Genomic DNA, 17,589 nt, shown 5'->3' with positions numbered 1-17,589 from the left:
ATCCGACGTCACTCACTCAGCTGACCTCTGGCCCCTTAGCGCCCGCCCACCCGCCACCGGAAAGCCCCCTCCGAGGGTGGAAGGGAAACTTCCGGGACGGGAACCAATCCGTGAGCCCGCCCGTAGGGCGCTGGGCCGTAGCGCGCCCCGCTTCCGGTTTCGGATCAGGGTCTGGGCAAAGGCGTGGCTGGCATCATGTCCGGCCGCGAAGGTGAGTGTTTGTGCACGGCGGGGCCGGGCTGGCGGGACGGGATCGGGGCGCGGGCCGTGGGGACGGGCTGAGCGTGCTCGTGTCTCCCGCAGGTGGCAAGAAGAAGCCCCTGAAGCAGCCCAAGAAGCAGGCTAAGGAAATGGATGAGGTGAGGCCGGGGCCCTGGGAAGGCGCGGGAGGGAGCTGAGGGATTGGGGTTCGGGGGGATCCGATCTGGAGTGATCGTGTTCGGCCTCCTCCCCTAGGAAGACAAGGCCTTCAAGCAGAAACAGAAGGAAGAGCAGAAGAAACTCGAGGAACTGAAAGCGAAGGCCGCGGGGAAGGGACCCCTGGGTAAGTGAGGGGTCGAGGGACTCCGGGCTGGCACCTACGATCTCAGCCCTGGGCCAAGGGGAATGGAGCCCCCCGCCCCCAGGGGGAAAGTTTAGGCTCCCTGGGGTGCTCTTTTTGCTCCTTGTACTTTTCAGACCTAAACACTCCCCCGCACGCACACATGTTACATTGTATTTGGTTTTTTCCCCTTGGCTTGTAAGAGGAATGGGTTACATTTAAAGTCTTTCTAGACCAGCCGTCCTAGTTACTTGGCTTTTGTTTTTTCAGTACTGGGGCTTGAACTCTGGGCCAGGGCACTGTGCTTGGGCTTTCTCAAAGTAAATGCTTTTCTACTGGAGCCACAGCGCCACTTGCAGCTTTTTCTGTGTATGTGGTACTTGAGGAATCTGCACCCAGGACTTGGTGCATGCTAGGCAAGCACTCTACTACCAAGTCACATTCCTAGCCCTACAGCTGTTCTTAAATTACCTGCTGGATGCCAAACGTATTGCCATTCATGAATTTGGGTAAAATAAAGACACCGAATAAATCAGACCCTGAGAACAAAGTACAGGATGTAAGTAGTGGGGTATGGCAATTAGGAGTATACACTAGATCCAGAATTGGTGGCAAATGCCTATTAGTCCTAGAAACTCAGGAAGCTGAGGCAGGAGGATCATGGATTTAAAGCCAACAGGGGCTACATTCATGTTAGAGTGGCTAGCTTCTGCACAGCACATTACTAGCTTGTAACTCTGAAGAACACCAAACATGAAGGCTTGTCTGCAAAGTGGATTCTGGGGCAGAAGATGAATGAGCTAATCTGCCAAGTACACAATAGTATAGGTGCAAAACAGTTCGCTGCCATTGCTTGTATCTCTCTGCTTTGACTTTGTTCCAAGTGTCTGGCCAGAGATAACTGGCCAGTGTATGCATGTAGCAAAGAAACAGCCAGTAGAAGAGCCAAACTTTAGCAAAATCCCCATCAAGGCCATTGGACTTTTACTATAAGGCATGTGTATGTGTATATACACACACACACACACACACACACACATATATATATATATATATATACACACACAAACACACACACACACACACTTTTTTTTTTCCTAACCAAGCACCAATGGCTGTCACCTATAAACCTGTCTCTCAAGACGCTGAGACCTGGAGGATTCTTGTTTGAAGCCAGCCACAGCAGAAAACCCAGACTCTAACTGATTTTTTTTTTCCCCTTTCTGCAGCCACAGGTGGAATTAAGAAATCTGGCAAAAAATAAGCTGTTCCTTGACCCTGAGATGGTGACCATCCATTCCTATTTAAACATCTGGATTTCCTGTTGTAACATCTCTGCCACCTATAGGTAGAATGAAGTTTTGTCTAGGACTCTGAACAGTAAGAACAACCTTAAAAAAAAAAAAAAAAGTCCTACAATGGCTCAGTCTAGTTTGTCAGCCATTGTGTCAGCCATTCCTACCTCAGCTGTAAAAATTAAAGTAAATCCAGCCTAGATTCCTGCCAGAGTCTGCTCTTTGTTCTACTCTTGCATTCTGTATCATCTTGAAATTAAACCAACTCACTTAAAACACTGTCATTCTTGTGTTGTATATCCAGTGAATTACTTTACCTTGGTCTAGTGGAAATTTTTGGGGGGAGGGAATGGTCCTTGGGCTTGAACTCAGGGTCTAGGCACTGTCCTTGAGCTTTCTCAAGGCTAGTGCTCTACCACTTGAGCCACCGTACTACTTCCAGCTTTTGTGTGTGTTTGTGGTACTGAGGAATCAAATCCAGGGCTTTGTGTATACAGGTGAGCACTCTACCACTAGGCCACACTCCAGGCCTGGAAAATATTATACTCTGGAGAGATGGAAAAGAAAAACCAAAACCTCTTGGAGACATTTTTTGTTATTGATCTGTTCACATAAAGAGTGTGCTGTATACATATACTGTGGCATGTTCCAGTTAATAGTTCATACTGTCAATTAGTGTAGCAGGAGAGGGAGAAAAATATGTATGTGTGTGTGTGGCTTGTACTGTAAAGGGTAGAAATGGGAAGAAGAGTCAAAAAGTCTCTAAGAACCAGACATGAGGGGCTGGGAGTGTGGCCTAGTGGTAGAATGTTTTCCTAGCATGTAGGAGGCCTTGAGTTCTGAAAGCTCAAGGACAGTGCCTAAGCCCTGAGTTCAAGCTCCAGGACTAGCAAAAAAAAAAAAAAAAAATTCCATATAGGGTCAGCAGTGTGGCCTAGTGATAGAATGATATAACGATGGTTTAGCATTCACAAAGCCCTGGGTTTGATTCCTTGGTATCACATACACAGAAACAGCTGGAAGTGGTGATGTGACTCAGGTGGTAGAGGGCTAGCTTTGAGCTCATCCAGGACTGGCCAAAAAGAGCAAAAAATGCCCTGAAATCCAACCACCACACTAGTGAGTTCTTCCCTGATCACTCTAAAGAGGCATTTTCATGGTCTTGCTCTTTTTTTTTTTCCCCTCCTAACCCCTTTGATTACAATGTAAACTTTAGGAGAACAGAAACAGTGTATTTATTGAAAGACCTGATAGACACCAATCTTTCTATTTCCTTTCCAGGCTGTTGATACAATAATATAATTAATTATGGGAATGATGCCAGAGGGTTTTTTGTTGTTGTTGTTGTTTTTCCTGAAGATGTAGCTTTAGAAAGGTCTGTAGAAGCCCTATGTGGTAGTGCAAGCCTGAAATCCCACTGTTGGGAGGTTTGGGCCAGGAGGATGAGTTTGAGACATAGTAGGATCCTCTGGGGGGCTGGAAAGAGGTGTATGTGTGGGGGGTGGGGTTAGAATCATTCTGAGATTACTAAACCAAAGGAAGAGAGATTTAAAATAGATTGAAAGAAGTTAGGCAAAAGTGGCTCATATCTGTAATCCTAGCTATTCAGGAGGCTAAGATCTGAGGATTGCGGTTCGAAGCCAGCTGGGGTCAAGAAATCCACCTCCAATTAACCCACCAAAAAGCCAGAAGTGGAGGTGTGGTTCCAAGTGGTAGAACACCAGCCTTGGGGAAGGGGGGGGGGAGAAACAAAATAAACCCCAGTACTAGAACAACAACAAAAAAATACCATTGACTTTATTTGGACTCAAGGGAACCTGCTATTGCTTCAAAAATCTAAGGGGTGTACCAGGCCTTGATACACTTAATGCCTTAATAAACATTCATAGAACACTCGCTAGAGGGAAGAGGAGAAAGGAACACAGGCTGTTTCACATTGAGCTCACCACCATTCCAAACACCCAATGGGAGGTCATATCCCTGCCTTTCCCCTTGCCACAAATTAACTCCTATCCAGCGATCAGACTTCAGTTACACTGTGAGTAGCCCCACACACCGACTTCCTGCTTTTTTTTTTTTTTTCTGCCAGTTCTGGGGCTTGAATTCAGGGTTTGGGCACTGTCCTTGAGCTTCCTTTGCTCAAAGCTAGCGCTCTACCACTAGTCACAACACTATTTCCGGCTTTGTAGAGAAAAATACTCCCGCACTCAGAGAAACGAAATGAATGCAAACTGCCCAAGTCAGTACTCTCCTTTTTCTCTCTCTCACACATAAGACACCACCATTTTACAGAATCGCTCTCCTTGGACATTTTCCCCTCTCGACTCAAGACTGAACAAACATATTTGAAACGTTCACTATCTGGAAGATTCCTGTCCACAACCCAGTTCGATTCCTACAATCGTTGTGATGGTGGGTGGGCGTGGGAGTCTGAGGAAAGATGGGTCACGAAAAACACCAAACCCCTAGCCGGACGCCGGTGGCTCCTATGTGTAGGTCTTCCTGAGGAGGTTGAGATCTGAGGATCGCAGTTCAAAGAGAGCTTGGGAAATAAAGTCAGTGACACTTATCTCCAATGAACCAGCACCAAAATCATTAAAGAGTAATAATAAAAGCTGGAAATGAAGCTGCGGCTCAAGTGGTAGAACACTAGCCTTAAGCACACAGGCCCCTGAGTTGAATCCCCAGGACCTGTACAAAACAAGACAAATATAGAAATAAATAAATAGACAAACCCTGGGGCTGGGGATGTGGCTTAGTGGCAGAATCTCTGCCAAGCATGCATGAAGCCCTGGATTCGATTCCTTGCTACTACACAGACAGAAGTGGCTTTTTCTGTGGCTCAAGTGGTAGAATGCTAGCTTTGAGGAAAAGAAGCTCAGGGACAGTGCCCAGGCCCTGAGTTCAAGTCCCAGGATTGGCAATAAGTCAATAAAACCCTGAATGCTACAGGCCCGGCTGGACTCAAGCGCACTCGTCCCGAAGGCCCGGGGATGGGAGTGGGGGGGGCGACTGCTCCTCCTCGGGCCTGAACTCCACCTGAGTGCCAGAAAAGGTGCACGAAGCCTTGGATCCACATAGTTCCAGAAAATATCGCCTTGCGTTCCCCTCCCGGTGCTGCTTCACCCCTTAGCGAAATCTCCACATCTCAAAATCAAACAAACAAGCAAAAAGCACCTCAGAAGCAGAAGCGGAGAACAGCTTGACTGATCCTGGCGGCCGGCACGCACGCGCGCGCGCGCGCGCTCCCACATGCGTCATTCCTGCGCGACCCGGAATCAGGAAGCTGATTGGCCTGCGGTGGCGGGGGGCGTGTCTTTTTGAAAGGGGGCGTGGCTCGAGGGGGAAGCGGCCTGCTGAATGCTGTGGAGCGCAGCGGCCGCGGCGGCGCGCGGACGGTTGGTCCAGCTCTTGTCACGCGCCCGGAGGCGCGCGGGGGGGAAGTGGTGGGGGGACGCCAGGCCGGAGACCTCAAGACGCTTCGGATCGCGGAGCGGAGAAGAGGCAATGGCTGGCAGATCCAGGCCCGGTACTGGGAGACGGAGCGGATCCCCAGCTTCGTTCCTGGACCCACAGCCCGAGAATCAGCATCCTCCGAGCAAACGGGCCCGGGGCTGCTCCACGGTCCTGGGCCCGGACACCGAAGACCCATTCGGCGATCATGGAGAACTGACCGCCGACGATCTGGAAGAACTCGACGTCCTGGCGTCACAGGCCTTGAGTCAGTGCCGGGCAGAGGCCCGAGACACGTCTAGTGAGTGTTGGGGTGTGTGTGGGGGGGTGTCTTTTGCATCCCTCCCCCCCTCCTCACCCCCGCCTCCCCCATGCGGATGATCACACACCTCAACCCCACCTCTGGAGGGGTGGTGACTTCAGAACCCGATGGCCAGGGTCACCCCGATTTCAGCAGCGATTGTGTACCTTTGATTTGAGGGGGGGGGAGGAAATCCAGAATTGTCAAGTAACGAATGTTTTAGGTACAGATAGGTTCACACGTTTTTAACTTCATTCTCGGAAGTGTCTTTGCACTGCGTTCTTGGTTCTAAGCAGAGATCTTTGGAACACAACTACTGGCATCATCAGAATCATCCCTTAACCCGTATGAGAGGTTTTAGCCTGCAGGAAGTCTACTGTCTTCCTTGACGACAGGAGGGGAGGGGTGGCCCTCTGCCCAGCAGGGGCAAGAGATGGAAAAGTTATCTTGTAGTTAGGTGCCCACGACTCATGCCTGTTATCCTGGCTACTTAGGCAGCTGAGATTTTAGGATCGCAGTTCGAAACCAGGTCAAGTAGGGAAAAAAAAAAAAAAAACCCTGAGATTCTTAACAAAATTGGAGCTGTGGCCCAAGTGGTAGAATGCTAGTCTTGAGCAAAAAAAGTTCAGGCTCTGAGTTTAAGCCCCAGGACTGGCACAAAAGAGAAGGAAGGGGCCGGGAGTTTGGCCTAGTGGTTAAAGTGCTTGCCTAGCATGCATGAGGACCCGGGTTCAATTCCTCGGTACCACATACATAGAAAAAAGCCGGAAGTGGTGCTGAGGCTCAAGTGGTAGAGCTCTAGCCTTGAGAAAGTCCAAGGACAGTGCTCAGGCCCTGAGCTCAAGCCCGACTGGCAAAAAAAAAAAAAAAGAGAAGGAAAAAAACACTGCTGGACTGGGAATGTGGCCTTGTGGTAGAGTGCTTGCCTAACATGCATGAAGACCTGGGTTTGATTCCTCAGCACCACATAAACTGAAATGGCCAGAAGGGGAGCTGTGGCTCTAATGGTAGAGTCTTAGCCTTGAGCAAAAGAAGCTCAGGGGACAGTGTCCAGGCTTCTGAGGTCAAGCCCCAGGACTGGCAAAAAAAGAAAAAAAAAAAAGAAAGATCTCACAGCCTTTTCTGCCCAGCTTAGTTTTGAACCATGATCCTCAAATCTCAGCCTCATGGCAGCTGGGATTTCAGGTGTTAAGATACCAGTGCCTGGCTCCCTGCTTTGCTTTTGAAAATGATTATTTTTGTTTTCTGGGGGGAAAAAAGGGAAACATTGACTCCTGAAATTTATGCAGAAATTTTTTTTGAAATAGGATCTTGGCTCTGTAGCCAAGCTGGCCTTGAACTTGAGATCTGAGAGTCTCCTATCTCTACTTTCCAAGTGCTAGGGTTACTATTGTGCCACATTACTTGAATTATGGGCTTTTTTTTTTTGACAGGTGTTTATAAGGTCTACAGATTTGATGAGGTGTCAAAAAGTCCAGCAGGGAAAAACAGAGAAAATACTCCAGTTAACGATAACTGTCAATTTGAGGTACTTCAGACACAGTACAAAGAACTTGAAAAAAAGGTAAAAGCCTCATTGGTTTGTTTTTGTTATTTGTTGGTGTGTTTAGACAAGAACAGTATTGGAGTTTGAACTCAAGGCCTGAAACATACTAGGCAGATACACATTCTACCACTTGAACCCACCTTCCAGCTTTTTTCTTTTCTTTTCTTTTTTTCTGTTTTGTATGTGTATGTGGGGAGATGGGGGAAGGGTGCTGTCCCTGAACTCTTAAGATCAAGACTAGTGCTCTACCATTTCGAGCCACATCACCATTTTCAGTTTTGTGATAGTTTGTTGGAGATAAGAGTCTTATGGGCTTTCATGCCTGGGCTGGCTTTGAACTGTGATTTCTTAGATTTCAGCCTTCTAAGTAGCTAGAGTTACATCTGTGAGCATCTGGCGTCTGGCTCGCTTGTGGCTTTTTTAGCCACTTGTGTGATATAAAAGTTTTTATACAACCATCTAGATTCATCCCCAATAAATGAGAGAAGGTTGGGAGGGAAAAAGCTAGAAGATGTAGACTGAAAGAAACCAAAAAGTAAGATTGCTAACTTTAAGCAAGGCAAGAAAAGAAAATACTATACATAAGCTCAAACATAAATACCATCTAAGATGAAAGTCTAGCCCAGAATTTTTGTTAAGTTTAGTTTTGTTTTGCTGGTCCTGGGTCTTGAACTCCAGACCTGGGTGCTAGGCAGAGAATGTGGCTTAGTGGTAGCGTAATTGCATACCATGTATGAAGCTCTGGGTTTGATTCCTCAGTAACATATAAACAGGAAAAAGCCAAAGTGGTCCTATAACTCAAGTGGTGAAGTGCTGGCTAGACTTGAACAAAAGCAGATCAGGGACAGTTGCCCAGGCCCTGAGTTCAAGCCCCAGGACTGGCAAACACACACACACACACACACACACACACACACACACACACACACACCTTATCAGTGGGGGGAAGGTACTAGATATGTATCATTTATGTTTCTAGAACTGCTTGTAAGCCCAGGACTGGCTAAATATATAAATTCAATTAAATTAAGATAAAAATCAGGGAAATAATATGAAATCTAAGTTTTGTGAAGAGTTTGAGACCACCTGTTAGAGCCTGAAGAGTCTATGTGGGATAAGTTATATTTGTACAAGTTTTGCTAAAACTGTTATGTTATTTGTAATTTGCAGCTGAAGGCGATGGAAGAAGAGGTCCTTATTAAGAATGGAGAAATTAAAATTTTGCGGGACTCCCTCTTTCAGACAGAATTGGTTCTAGAAGAACAAAGAAAAGCACAATTTCTTCTTGAGCAAGAGAAAAGCCAAGCACTCAGTGAAAAAGAAAAGGAATTCTCCAAAAAGGTGAACCATGATATCTTTGTTTTGCATGTGGGGCTTGAACTCAGGGTCTGGGCACTGTCCAAGCTCTTCAGCTTCAAGGCTAGCACTCTACACTTTGAAACACAGTGCTATTTCCATTTTCCTGGTGGTTAATTGGAGATAAGAGTCTCATGGACTTCATGAGGCTGGCTTTGAACCGTGGTCCTCAGATCTCAGCCTCCTGAGTAGCTAGGATTACAGACATGAGCCACCAACACCTGGCTTCTTTATATACACACAGGGTTTGGCTAACACTTTCAAATACTCTGCTCATATTTTCAAATCATGGAATTGTACACCACTAAGTTGATTAAAAGATCCACAAGTGTGGTTGTTTACACTCAGAATCTTAACTATTTAGGATATTGAGGAAGGAGGATTAAGTGTTTAAGACAGGTTGGCCTACACAGTAAGACCCTGTCTCAGACAAACAAACAAAGAGTAACCCATTACTGCTAAGCCTGTGACACCTTGCCAGTCTCTGTGCTTGACATTTTATATTTATTCCACTTAATTCTCAGGTCTGTGAAGACAGGGCTGGTATTTAAACCCTCACAAATTACCTTCACAATAGGTAGCATCAGATGTCTTTCCCGAAGAATGTTATGTTGCCTTTCAAGGAAAAGGATGACATTTGATATTTTAGGACATTTATATCAGAAAAGACTTTCATATGCATTCTTTGGTTTTTTTTTTTTTTTATTTATTTATTTTTGCCAGTCTTTGGGCTTGCGTTTAACTTAGGGCCTGGGCACTGTGTCCTTGATCTTTCTCACGGTTAGAGCTCTACCACTTGAGCCTTAGCGCCACTTCTGGCTTTTTCTGTGTATATGGTACCAAGGCGTCGTGCATGCTAGGTAAGCACTCTACCACTAGGCCACACACCTAGGCTACATCTCATTCTCTTGAGTAGCTAAGATGAAGATGATATAGGCATGAGATTTTTTTTTTCTGTGTATTTGTGTTGGTACAATACGACTCATGTTTCTCTTGCTTTCTAGCTCCAATCATTGCAGTCTGAACTACAGTTTAAAGATGCAGAAATGAATGAATTAAAGACAAAACTTCAGAACAGTGAACGTGCAAATAAATTGGCTTCTCCCTCCATTTCCCATATCAGGTAAAAATAGAATTGGGAGAATAGTTGAGTTTTACATTGGTTAACAAAATGTCTACATAAACCAAGCGCTAGTGGCTCATGGGTATAATCTCAGCTATTCAGGAGGCTGAGATCTGAAGATTGTGATTGGAAGCCAGCTTGGGAAGCTTACCTTCAATTAAGTGCCAAAAATGCCAGAAGTGGTGCTGTGGCTCAAGTGATAGAGCACTACCCTTGAGCAAAAGAAGCTTAGGGACAGTACTGAGACCCTGAGTTCAAGCCCCAGGACTGGCAAAAGAAGAAAATGTCCATAATAACACATGTTGGGTTGGTCCTCATTGAAAGCTACCTTTCAGAGTTTCTCTTCATACAGATTCCAAGATAGCTTGGATGAGGCCAAAGTTCTCTATAAAATTACTTCTAATGAATGGTACTTTATAAACTCAGTTGCTTTAAGAGAGACAGCTGAAAAGATAATTTTAGGGATATACTAGCTTTACATTTTTTTTCTTTTATTTGGTTAGTGCTGCCCCAGTGCCTTTTTAAGCTCAAAGCTAAACACAGGGATTCATGCATGCTAGGCAAGCACTCTACCACTAAGCCACCTTCCCAGCCATTGGAAGGTTTTTTCATTTGTTTTTTGTTTTTTTCATTTGTGGTACTTGAACTCTGGGCCTGGGCGCTGTCCTCAAGGCTACCACCCTACCCTTTGAGCCACAGCACCACTTCTGGTTTTCTGGTGATTAATTGTAGATAAAAGTCTCATGGACTTTATTGCCTGGCTTGGCTCTGAACTGTGATCCTTAGATCTCAGCCTCCTGAGTAGTTAGGATTACAGGTGTGAGCCATTGTGCCTGGCTTCTTAGAAGTTTTATAACTCCCATTTTTTTTTTTCCCCCAGTCCTGGGGCTTATACTCAGGGTCTGAGCACTGCCCTTGGGCTTTCCTCAAGGTTAGAGCTCTATCACTTGAGCCACAGCACCACTTCCAGCTTTTTTTCTATGTATGCAGTACCGAGGAATTGAACCCGGGTCTTTGTGAATGCTAGGCAAGCACTCCACCACTAGGCCAAACTCCCGGTCCAACTCCATTTTTTAAGTGAGTTGAGCACAATCATGACTTAACCTTTTCCAGTCCTAGGAAAAACCCCTCTCTGGTTATAAAGCCAGAAGCAAGCTCGCCACATGCTGGAAGAACCTCTTTTCCTACAAAGGAGTCTTTTAATGCCAACATGACTATTCCCCACCAATGCCAGATAGAGAGAAGATATAAATCTCTGAGTGGACAGGGTAAGTCAAGGCTAATCGATCACAGATTGTTGGGACTTCAAAACAACCACTCTTACTTATTTCCTCCCCATTTCTGTAGGTCAGTCATTGTTACAGGGTTGGGGGGGCTTACCTGATCTCGGCTTATGGGGGAATCACATAAATCTGGCAGCAGGAGGGTCTGTACTTAATTCTTTTAGAAAGATCATCTGCCATTAGTTTCCACAGTGAGCCTGTGCTCCGCCCATTTAATCTTAGAATTCACAGGCTGGACAATGTGGCTCAGTAGTAGAGTGTTTGCCTAGCATTCATGAAGCCCTGGGTTCCATTCCTCAGGACTACATACACAGAAAAAGCCACAAGTGGAGCTGTGACTCAGTGGTAGAGTGCTAACATTGAGCAAAAGAAGCTCAGGGACAGTGCCCAGGGTCTGAGTTCAAGCCCCGGGACTGGCAAAACAAAAGGAACAAAAAAATTCTTTTGCAACAGAGTTTAGCCCCTGCTTAGCTCTATATCATATATTAATGATTCCTGTTTTTTGGGTTTTTTTCCTCGATATTGCGTTTGAAATGAGACAAACAGCTTAATCTTATTTTTCTTTCCTTGTGTGAATTCCTGTCTTACATAAGCAACGGCAAAGATGTGTGGAAAAGCCGGGCACTGGTGGCTCACTTCTGTCATCCTTGCTACTCAGAAGGCTGAGATCTGAGGATCACAGTTCGTAGCCAGCCCAGGCAGTAAAGTCTGTGAGAGACTCTTTATCTCCAATGAATTACCCAAAACAAACAAAAAACCCTGAAAGCGGTAGAGTGCTAGCCTCGAGTAAAAAACTCAGGGACAGCGCCCAAGCCCTGAGTTCAAGCCCCAGGACGGACACACACACACACACACACACACACACACACACACACACACACACACACACACACACACACACACACACACACACACACGTATGAGAGGTCTTGAGCTGTTGGCTCTGGTTTTAATCCAGTGTTATGAAACTCATTATCTTACCTATAAGCATTTAATAAGTGAGTTCATTTGTGCTCAGCTTGATTTACATTTTATTGGTTTCAGATGAGACCCAGGGTCTGAGAATCAACCCCATAAAGCTAGAAGTACAGCAGGAAAGACTTGCTGACAGCTTGTTGCAGAGATCAAACATTCAAGGTAGCAGAACCCCTGCTGTTCCTGCAGGGGCCTGCATAGACCCATTGTCCTGTGTGATGGGCACAGTTGCCCTGGAGAAATGTTTAAGCTCTGAGAACCTACCCCAACCCCCATTCTCCAGTCCTCACCCCTGTCTAGACAGTCCTTCGGATTCCAGGCCAATAGGAGTCTGTGACTTAATGTAAGACTAGGAAATTCGGAGCTGGGAATATGGCTTAGTGGTAGAGTGCTTGCTTAGCATGCATGAAGCCCCGGGTTCGATTTCTCAGTACCACATACACAACAAAAAGATAGAAGTGGCACTATAGCTCAAGTGGTAGAGTGCTAGCCTTGAGCACAGAGAGGCTCAGGGACAGAGCCCAAGCCCAGAGTTTAAGCCCCCACGAACTGGAAAAAAAAAAGAATGGAAAACACACATAAACGTAGTATTTTGTACCTGTAGTCTCTGTCAGGAGTTGAGATGGGAGAATGATTTGAGCCCAGGCAATGGAAGCTAGAATAGATAATGTAGTGAGACTTGACCCCTAAAAAATTACCTAATTAAAAAGGAAGCAAGGCTTCAATGGCTCATGCCTATAACCCTAATTTACTCAGGAGGTTGAGATCTTGGTATCCAGGTTTGAAGCTAGGAAAGTCAGTAACATTCTTACCTCCAGATAACCACCCCAAAAGCTGAAAGTAGACCTATGTCTCAAGTACTAGAGGTCCAGCCTTGAGTGAAAAAGCTAAGGGACAGTGCTCAGGCACCGAGTTCAAATCTGTGTACTGGCACATACACATACAAAGGTAGATTCCAGCTGGGCCCTGGTGGCTCACATCTGTCATCCTAGCTACTCAGGAGGCTGAGATCTGAGGACCATGGCTCAAAGCCAGCCCGGGCATGAAAGTCTAGGAGACTCTTTATCTCCAATGAGCCACCAGAAAACCAGAAGTAGAGCTGTGGCTCAACGTGGTAGAGCACTAGTCTTGAGTTGAAGAGCTCAGGGACAGTGCCCAGATCCAGAGTTTAAGCCCCATGACCAACCAAAAAACCCACGACCACCATCACCACCACCAACAAAAAACAAAGGTAGATCCCAGAGCTTCTGTAACCCTTGACATGTTAACAGAATTTAGCAGTAGCTTAGGAAACAGCTGCTGTCCTAAGATCCTACACATTTTCCTTCTGTGGCTATAGAAAAGGTCTCACTATGGGGCTGGGAATGTGGTTTAGCTGTAGATTGCTTGCCTGGCATGCACAGAGCCCTGGGTTCAATTCCTCAGCACCACATAAGCAGAAAAAGCCAGAAGTAGTGCTATGGCTCAAGTGGTAGAGCAGTAGCCTTGAGTAAAAAGAAGCTCAGGGACAGCGCTCAGGCCCTGAGTTCAAGTCCCAGGACTGGCAAAAGAAAAAAGGTCTCCCTAGCCAGGTATAATCCTAGTACTCAGGAAGCTAAGACAGAAGATTTCAAGTTCAAGGCCAGTCAGGGTTACAAATAAAATCAAGGTCAGCCTAAGATACAAAACAAGACCCTGTCTCCAGAAAAAAAAAAAAATCAACAACTGGGAAGAAAAATAAAGAAAAGGTCTCCTGTGTGAGACCCTTCTAGAAATCACCTTGTCTTCCACAGGTTCCATTTTGATAAACCTGCTTCTGAAGCAGCCTTTGGTCCCAGGATCCCCCTTAGGTCTTTGCTATCTCCTGAGCAGTTGTTCAGAGACGCCTGCTAGTGCCTTCATGCAGCCACCAGGGCTTGGCAGGTAAGCATGAGACACACTCCCAAAAAGCTTATTTGGGGCCCAGGAGTGTGGCCTAGCAGTAGAGTGCTTGCTTAGCATGCACGAAGACCTGGGTTCAATTCCTCGGTACCCCACATACATAGCAAAAAGCCAGAAGTGGTGCTGTGGTTCAAGTGGTAGAGTGCTAGCCTTGAGAAAGCCCAAGGACAGTGCCCAGGCCCTGAGTTCAGCCTCCAGGACCTACACATTCAATTAAACAATCCGTTCATCAGGCAGTGCTCGTTTGGGAAGGATTTTCCAGGAAGTGAGTCCTTTCCTGGATCTAACTTTCTGGGCAGGGAAATGGAAGTGCTAAGCCCTTCCCTGAGCTTCTCTTAATCAAGGCTTCCATGCGAGCCACAGCACCACTCCCAGCTTCTTTCTGTGTATGTGGTACTGAGGAATCGAACCCAGGGCTTCGTGCATGCTAGGCAAGCACGCTACCACTAAGCCACCTTCCCAGCCAGCCTTTGACCTTTTCTATTTTCTTTCTTTCCCAGTACCTTGGCTAAGATTTCAGGCCTCAGGACCTCAGGGGGCCTCAGTGGCTCCATTTCCCCCTCCGTCCTGAGAGAAGCCCAGAACCTGGCCTTTGCTGGACTGAATCTAATTGCCAGGAATGAAGACTCACCGGAAGACAACACAGTCAAAGAAGGCCAAATGGCTTTTCCACTCTGTCAACTTCCGGGCGCCATCTACCTCTTACCCCTGGTCCATTTCTTTCTTGCTTTGCACTGCCAGGTGTTACAGGATGTGGCAGCAGCTAGGAGAAGTGGGGTACCCGGAGATTCTCCAACCCGTGCCCCCTGTGCGAGGAGCTCAGGTGGAGAAGCCAGCCAGGAGGATTCCGTGTGCAATGTGGAAGGCTTGTGTGTGGCGTCTCTCAGCATCCTGTACCATCTTGTGTGTCACAGCCGCGCCGTCGTCTGCCTGTTACTCTCAGGCATAGGGGAAGGAAATGGAAGTTGGGTTCACAGACTGAGTTGTGCAGAAATGACCTCAGCCTCTCGGAGGCCTGCTGGTCATCTCGGACAGCACCCACTCTTAAAGATACTTCTGCATCTGTTGACTTTCTCTTCCACACTGGCAGGTTCTTTGCATGCCAGTGTCCTGACCAAGTGCCTCAAGGTTTTGGTGAAATTAGCCGAAAATGCTTCCTCTGATTTCTTACCCAGGTATAAAGTGGGGTACGTTTACCCAGAGCTCCTCACCCATGTGCACTCCACAGGAGGTACCTCATATTGGCAGCGTGAATGAGACAGATGGATGAGATGGTGATCGTGGCTTTCAGTGTCAAATCTCATTAGATCTAACCATAGCTGACTCCACCTTGGCTAGTCCTGTGGGTGGCAGGCAAAGGACATTTCTGACATGCCCAAGTATATAAGAGCCTACCTTATGAGGCTGGGAATGTGGCTTCATGGTAGAGTTCTTCCCTAGCATTCACAAAGCATCCCCGGGGTTCGATTCCTCAGTACCACATACATTGAAAAAGCTGGAAGTGTGCTGTGGCTCAAGTGGTAGAGCGCTGCCCTTGAGCAATAAGAAGCTCAAGGACAGTGCCCAGGTCCTGAGTTCAAGCCCCAGGACTGGCCAAACAAAACAAAACAAAAACATACCTTATTTTGGAATGGTGATGGGATCTGATGAGGGTCTTCTTAGCTCTCAAGCCACAACCATTCCAAGATGGCTTCTGGTAGTGATCAAGGCAGCATTTGAACCCAAGCCTGACTGAACTACATCTCTGTGTCTGGGGATTGTCTTCTCTCTGTGTCTATCAGGTTACAATGTGTGTTACCAGTGCTCCCGCCTTGCCTTAGCCCCCAGACGCCATTGCCTTGTGTGTTGCTGGCTGTTGAGCTGTTCTCCCAGATTGCAGACAATGACAACCTCAAGCAACAATTGTGTTCCCAATCTGGTAAAATAATCTGGGGGAAATATAGCTTCGGGGTAGAGTGCTTGCCTAGCATGCATGAAGCCGTGGGTTTGATTCCTCAGTACTACATACACAGAAAAAGCCAGAAGTGGTGCTGTGGCTCAAGTGGTAAAGTGCTGGCCTTGAGCAAAAGAAGTTCAGGGACAGTGCTCAGGCCTGAGTTCAAGCCCCAGTACCAGCAAAGAAAAGAAAATGGGGGGGGGGAAGAGGGTGATTGACAAGGGGGTGTCTTTTCAGAACGGTGCCTTCTACTGTTACTGTACTCATACATCACCTCAAAACCTGACAAAGCTGCCTCAGAGACACAGTGGCTTCAGTTGGAACAAGAGGTAAAAATATCCAACATCTGGGCTCGGATGCTCACGTCTGTCACCCCAGCTACTCAGGAGGCTGTGAGTTCAGGATCATGGTTGGAAGCCACAAAGTCCTTGAGACCTGTATCTCCAATGAGCCACCAGAAAGCCAGAAGTGACGCTGTAGCTCATAGTGGTAGAGCACTAGCCAGCCTTAAGCTGAAGAGCTCAGGGACAGCATCAGGGCCTTGAGTTCAAGTCCTACCACCACCACCACCAAAAAAAAAAAAGAAAAAAATTGGAATTCTTGTAGGAAAGGCCTGAGAAATCGAGGGGTGGGGGAGATACAACATGATGTTTTCCTTCCAGACAGTATGGCTCCTGACCAAGTTGGGTATGCAGACCTCCTGTTCCCCTGTTACTGGATCCGAGTGCCAATGCAGCGTGGAGGTGAGCAGTCAGAAGCCCAGCTTTGTGGGTCCACTAGGTCCCCCTCCATGATCTGTCATGTCATCTCACTCCAGGTGGTCAGAGTTCTGACAATGGTGCTGCACCGACAGTGGCTAACCGTGCGGAGGGCAGGGGCGGCCCTCAAAACTAACCAGCAGAAGCGGACCGTGCGCTGTCTCCGGGACGCGGTGCTGCTGCTACACAGCGTGTCCCAGAAGGATAAGCTGTTTTCTGTGCACTGCGTGGAAGTCCTGCATCAGTACGATCAGGTGATACCAGGTGTGAGCACGCTGATCCGAGCACTGCCGGATGTCACCGACTGTGAAGGTAAGCCAGCCAGGAATCGATCCTGCCAACCAGCATCAAAGCTCAGTCTGGATATCAGCGGGCATCCCAGCATGCCACTCTGCTTCCCGTCTGAGCATGCCATTCAATCAGGTCTATTGAGCCAGTCTGGCAGAGCCATGGGTTTTCTAGAAACATCTGAGTCTACATTGCTTTTGTTAACTACTTCGCTTGCAGGAAGTAGCCAAGGGACATTGCATGGATGTGGACTAGCCAGTTCCCGTGGGTGTTAGGGGTGGAGAGGTGGGACTTCCCCGAGGCCCCAAACACCTTGGGGACTCCCCACATAACCCTCTTTTTTTGGGGGCCCAGAGGCAGTTCTAGATGACCTCTGTGCCACTGAGACAGACATGGATGACACCGACATGGACTGTGCCTGAGGCTCCGAGCTTCCAGCCACACGAGGGCACCAACGCTTTTCCTTCCTTCTTCCCCCCCTCTGATTAAAGCTGTGCCCAGCAGTTGCTGCTGAAAACCCAGCCTTGTCTAAGTCTGATCTGTTTGGGCTGCCCCGGAAGGGATCCCACGGGAGGCATAGGGTGCCTCTCCCTCCGCCCTCCCTTTCCCAGCCCCTCCCCCCCATCTTCTTTGGCTGAGCTAAATCTGTCCCCATAGCAACTGATCTCCCCAAAGGAAAGCCCTACCCTGCCTGTGGAATTGTCCTGACTCATAACTTTGGGTTGGAGCCATGGGAAGAAAGCTTTGTGCTAGAGGCAGGGAAGGAGATAACCTGAAAGTCCAGGGAGAAAAAAGAAAAGGGAAGACAGAGAGA

The 17,589-nt window shown here is 47.3% G+C and overlaps 2 protein-coding genes across 5 annotated transcripts; both read left to right on the top strand.

Moving 5' to 3' along the window:
* Positions 1-108: 108 nt before the first annotated feature.
* On the top strand, positions 109-2,120 carry Tma7 (translation machinery associated 7 homolog). The gene is made up of 4 exons (XM_090323163.1): positions 109-211; positions 304-359; positions 457-544; positions 1,771-2,120. The coding sequence occupies exons 1-4, from the start codon at positions 196-198 to the stop codon at positions 1,803-1,805; spliced, it is 195 nt and encodes a 64-aa protein (XP_090179289.1). The 5' UTR covers positions 109-195; the 3' UTR covers positions 1,806-2,120.
* A 3,145-nt stretch (positions 2,121-5,265) lies between these two features.
* Atrip (ATR interacting protein) lies at positions 5,266-17,296 on the top strand. 4 transcript variants are annotated; one of them, XM_090323109.1, is made up of 13 exons: positions 5,266-5,590; positions 7,024-7,154; positions 8,307-8,477; positions 9,497-9,615; positions 10,729-10,883; positions 11,943-12,035; positions 13,646-13,775; positions 14,294-14,980; positions 15,575-15,711; positions 15,967-16,058; positions 16,392-16,472; positions 16,547-16,799; positions 17,130-17,296. In XM_090323109.1, exons 1-13 carry the CDS (start codon positions 5,344-5,346, stop codon positions 17,195-17,197), a joined length of 2,364 nt encoding a protein of 787 aa, XP_090179235.1. In that variant the 5' UTR covers positions 5,266-5,343; the 3' UTR covers positions 17,198-17,296. The 4 variants fall into 4 exon arrangements, with proteins under 4 accessions (XP_090179235.1, XP_090179237.1, XP_090179236.1 ...); XM_090323110.1 differs by having other exon boundaries at positions 5,267-5,590; positions 14,294-14,968; XM_090323111.1 differs by lacking the exon at positions 11,943-12,035.
* The last annotated feature ends 293 nt before the right edge of the window (positions 17,297-17,589 follow it).

The sequence above is a fragment of the Megascapheus bottae genome, chromosome 32, assembly GCF_031878675.1.
Source record: "Megascapheus bottae isolate mThoBot1 chromosome 32, mThoBot2.hap1, whole genome shotgun sequence".
Lineage (NCBI taxonomy): Eukaryota > Metazoa > Chordata > Mammalia > Rodentia > Geomyidae > Megascapheus > Megascapheus bottae.
Note: the sequence above shows the minus strand (reverse complement) of the source record. Positions and strands in the feature narration are given on the sequence as shown.

What these genes read in the sequence shown, in the direction of transcription:
- Atrip (XM_090323109.1), top strand. Translation starts at nt 5,344, where the DNA reads ATGGCTGGCAGATCCAGGCCCGGTACTGGGAGACGGAGCGGATCCCCA. An exon ending in CCCTCCATTTCCCATATCAG is followed by an intron (nt 9,616 to 10,728) that starts GTAAAAATAGAA and finishes AACCTTTTCCAG; the next exon opens with TCCTAGGAAAAACCCCTCTC. An exon ending in CAGCCACCAGGGCTTGGCAG is followed by an intron (nt 13,776 to 14,293) that starts GTAAGCATGAGA and finishes TTTCTTTCCCAG; the next exon opens with TACCTTGGCTAAGATTTCAG.
- Tma7 (XM_090323163.1), top strand. An exon ending in AGGCTAAGGAAATGGATGAG is followed by an intron (nt 360 to 456) that starts GTGAGGCCGGGG and finishes CTCCTCCCCTAG; the next exon opens with GAAGACAAGGCCTTCAAGCA. An exon ending in CGCGGGGAAGGGACCCCTGG is followed by an intron (nt 545 to 1,770) that starts GTAAGTGAGGGG and finishes CCCTTTCTGCAG; the next exon opens with CCACAGGTGGAATTAAGAAA.